Source organism: Salpingoeca rosetta (genome assembly GCF_000188695.1).
Source record: "Salpingoeca rosetta unplaced genomic scaffold supercont1.33, whole genome shotgun sequence".
In the NCBI taxonomy this organism is placed as follows: Eukaryota; class Choanoflagellata; order Craspedida; family Salpingoecidae; genus Salpingoeca; species Salpingoeca rosetta.
Window position 1 is genome coordinate 8,871 of NW_004754901.1, and position 3,429 is coordinate 12,299.

General features: G+C 56.3%; 1 protein-coding gene across 1 annotated transcript in view; it reads left to right on the forward strand.

Moving 5' to 3' along the window:
* Window positions 1-988: 988 nt before the first annotated feature.
* PTSG_10406 (uncharacterized protein) overlaps window positions 989-3,429 on the forward strand; it is a gene marked incomplete at both ends in the record, with an annotated part of 5,714 nt that continues 3,273 nt past the window's right edge. The window contains 10 exons of the mRNA XM_004988727.1: window positions 989-1,010; window positions 1,188-1,298; window positions 1,415-1,589; window positions 1,756-1,885; window positions 2,063-2,142; window positions 2,275-2,408; window positions 2,541-2,629; window positions 2,805-2,867; window positions 3,013-3,167; window positions 3,358-3,423. Coding sequence (XP_004988784.1) covers window positions 989-1,010; window positions 1,188-1,298; window positions 1,415-1,589; window positions 1,756-1,885; window positions 2,063-2,142; window positions 2,275-2,408; window positions 2,541-2,629; window positions 2,805-2,867; window positions 3,013-3,167; window positions 3,358-3,423 — 1,025 coding nt within the window. The remainder of the gene's footprint in view (window positions 1,011-1,187; window positions 1,299-1,414; window positions 1,590-1,755; window positions 1,886-2,062; window positions 2,143-2,274; window positions 2,409-2,540; window positions 2,630-2,804; window positions 2,868-3,012; window positions 3,168-3,357; window positions 3,424-3,429) is intronic.

Here is a 3,429-nt window from a genome sequence, read left to right on the forward strand (position 1 = left end):
CACACCGTCTGCAGTGCCCACTTGGCTCAATCGGTTTGCAGACTGTTAATGGTGGTCGTGTCAACCACTGCTGCTGTCACTGCTGTTGCTATTGTCACTGCTGTTGCTGTTGTTGATGGGCTGATGATGGGCACAGAGGTGGCGGGAGTTGTATCAAAGGGAGGGATGCCGTGGATGAGGCCGTTGTTGATGACGACGCCACCAAACCCCAATCGCAGTTGCCAGTGCCCTGCCGAGTGCATCTTGGATGCTGTTGCCGGACGGTGGGCTGACCGACTGTGTTTTGTGGCTTGTGTCACGCATGTATGCAAACGGGCCCAAGAAGGAGACCTGCTTGTGGTTGTTCACTGCCTGCTGGCTGGCTTGCTTGCCATGCACTTGTCGTGCTTTTGTCCCGGTCGCAAGCAGCACAGCAGTTGTTACCCCCTTCCCTTTCGTTCCTCCACGCAGAGCACTGCTCCTTGTCAAGCCGTTCGCCCCTGCGTGTGTGTGCATGTGCACGTCTGTGCGTCTGCCTGTGCGTGCGTGTGCGTGTGCCTTCCATCACACAGCAGTGAACCCCTTTCATCAACAAAGCAGAAAGTGCTGACTCGGCACAATTGTGTTTGTGTTTGTGTTTTGTGGGGAAGAAGACAAGAAGGAAGATGCGTGACAGCACTGCTGTGGTTGGTGGCCGTGGCTGTGAGCGTCGTCCAAGCTCAAGTCCGATGCACCAACCTCCAAGATCAAGGTGTGAGTGTGTGTTTGTGAAACGAGTTGCGTGCTTATTCCCTCGTCCCATCGCTGCTCTCACTGACCAACACCTCTTCCCCCCCCCCACACTCGCACACTTGCACACGCCGCGCTGACAATCAAGACGTTTGCGTTTGCTGGCAACATGGCGCAGGCGTCCATGACGCGTGAGGCGTGTGCCACGCTTCTGCTACACCTTCACTCAAGTGCCGTTGAGTACAGCTACCAATGCTTCTTCTGCGAACACCCAAGCTGAATGCCCTCGCGCAGTCTCGGCGGTGTGTGTGTGTGTGTGTGTGTGTGTGTGTGTGTGTGTGTGTGTGTGTCTCTCTCTCTCTCTCTGTGTGTGTGTGTGTGTGTGTATGTGTGTGTGTAAGTGTGTGTGTGTGTGGTGCACACACTCATGTACGCGACCAGCATTCACCCTCCCCCACCCAACACACACTTTTGTGCAGCCTTCCTCCGACTGCAACGAGCCATGCACGGGGGCGTCCACCGAGATGTGCGGAGCAGCCAATCGCATGAACATCATCCGGGCAAACTGTTCCGGCAACCCGTTCCTACAGGTGATTCCAACACACACGCACACAACACAACACACACGCACACAAAACACACACACACACACACTCTCTCTCTCTCTCTGCTCATACGTGACTACTGTTGCACCTTGCCTCGTCAGGCCATGCGTGCCTGTCTGCAGCGACGAGGGAGTTGCCGTTCTGCAACACGAGCCTGTCCATTGGTGCCCGCCTCGACGACCTCATTGGACGCCTCAGCCTTCATGAGAAGGCCGGCCTCATTGGCCCCGATCCCGTCACCAGTCCATGCGCCTTCCTTGACAATGGCGTCAAGAGGTGGGAAAAGACATGCAGCGCCCACGCAGTGACTTGTGACTCTGTCTGCTTATGTTTTCCTCCCCGCTTCTTCGTGCCACAACCGCATCAACCGCCACCACCACCATTGCTCACACAGCAACATCACCTCCTTCTTCATGCTCACATGTGTGTGCATGGGTCGCAGGCTTGACATCCCGCCGTATCTGTATCTGGTGGAGACGAACACGGCCGTTGCCTCTGCGTGCATCATCAGCCAGGACAAGTGTGCCACCACGTTCATTGGCCCCACAGGTCTTGGCGCAGCCTTCAACCGAGTGCGTGTGTGTGTGTGTGTGTGCGTGTGTGTGTGTGTGTGTGTGGTGTGTGTGTGTGTGTGTGTGTGTGTGTGTGTGTGTGTGCCTACGCCTGCTCTATCGGCTTCTCCTTGATCAAAGCTCCGGTCATTCATTCCCTCCCTCCTCGTCCCACCACCACCGGTCCTTTGCTTCCAGGTCATATCCACGGAGATACGCGCCTTCAACAATCTCAACTGGCACAGGGGCGGCGGCATCTTGCAAGATCGGACTCACAGGTGCACCCTTCATCACATGAAGCTGACGCTGGTGCACATCACCACACCCAGGCGATCACTCTACAACAGTTGCACCCATGCCACCAACCCCCTTCACACTCACCCCCACTCACTCACTCACACACTTTGCAGGCCCACCCACTCATCTTCACTGCACCCCCCCCCCTTCAACCTCTGGGATGCCTTCTTGAGCCGCGAGTATGCTGCTGCTTACGTGGCCGGCTGCCAGGACGGCCCAGACAGGAAGTACAAGAAAATGACAGCAAGTACGCACACGCATCTACATTCACACGTGTGTGTATGCAAACGCCCACAACCGTGTCAGCGACGCTGTTTCATTTGCACACTTGGTGGGGATCGTGTCATTTACACTGCTGTCACCGCACCATCGCGTTTAGGTCTCAGGCACGTTGACGCGCACTCGGTCGAGACAAACCGCATGGCATTCAACGGGAACATCTCCACCTTTGACCTCTGGGACACCGAGGTGTGCATGTGTGTGTGTCTGTGTGTGTCTGTCTGTCTGTCTGTCTGTGTCAGCTCGTGTATCTCCAATCAACATTTCTTGTGAGTTCGTCCACGCCACCAGACCTGCCACATCCCCTCACCTCCCACTTCCTTATGTTCATCCCGCTCCCCTCTGCCATGTGTCTCATGTGCAGTACAAGCGCGGGCGCTTGCTGCCATGTGCTCGTACGCCAGCATCAACGGCGTGTCCTCGCCGTGTGCGAATAACATGCTGCTCAACGACGTCGTGTGCGGGCAGTGGAAGCGTGACATGGTGACGATTGGAACAGACTGTGGTGCGATTTGCAAACATGGTCAACGCCAACACGTACGCCCACGAGTTCCGTCGACGCTGTCGCGAAGACGCTGAACGGCAGCGCAGATATGGAGCTCGGGGAGACTTACTTCACCACAAACGGCTACTTGGCGCAGGCTGTGAAGCAAACCCGCACGACAATGGACACGGTGAACAACGCCGTGCGGCGGGTCCTCAAAGATAGCTTCATTACGGGCCAATGGTATGTTTACTTGTGCTGGCTTTGAATGTGTGTGTGTGTGTGTCTGTGTGTCTGTGTGTATCTGTCCTCAAAGCCTCTGATGAGTTTCGTGTCCTTGAGAAGATGAAGCGGTGCGCGGTTCCTCAACACCTCACAAGAGTGTTTGCCTCTTACCCCATCCTCCCCTCCACTCCCACACCTTCCCCTCCAGGCATCGACGAGAGCCCAACCTGCCACTGCGTAACGGCCCCTGCATCAGCGAGTGCCCTGACGGCGAGTATGA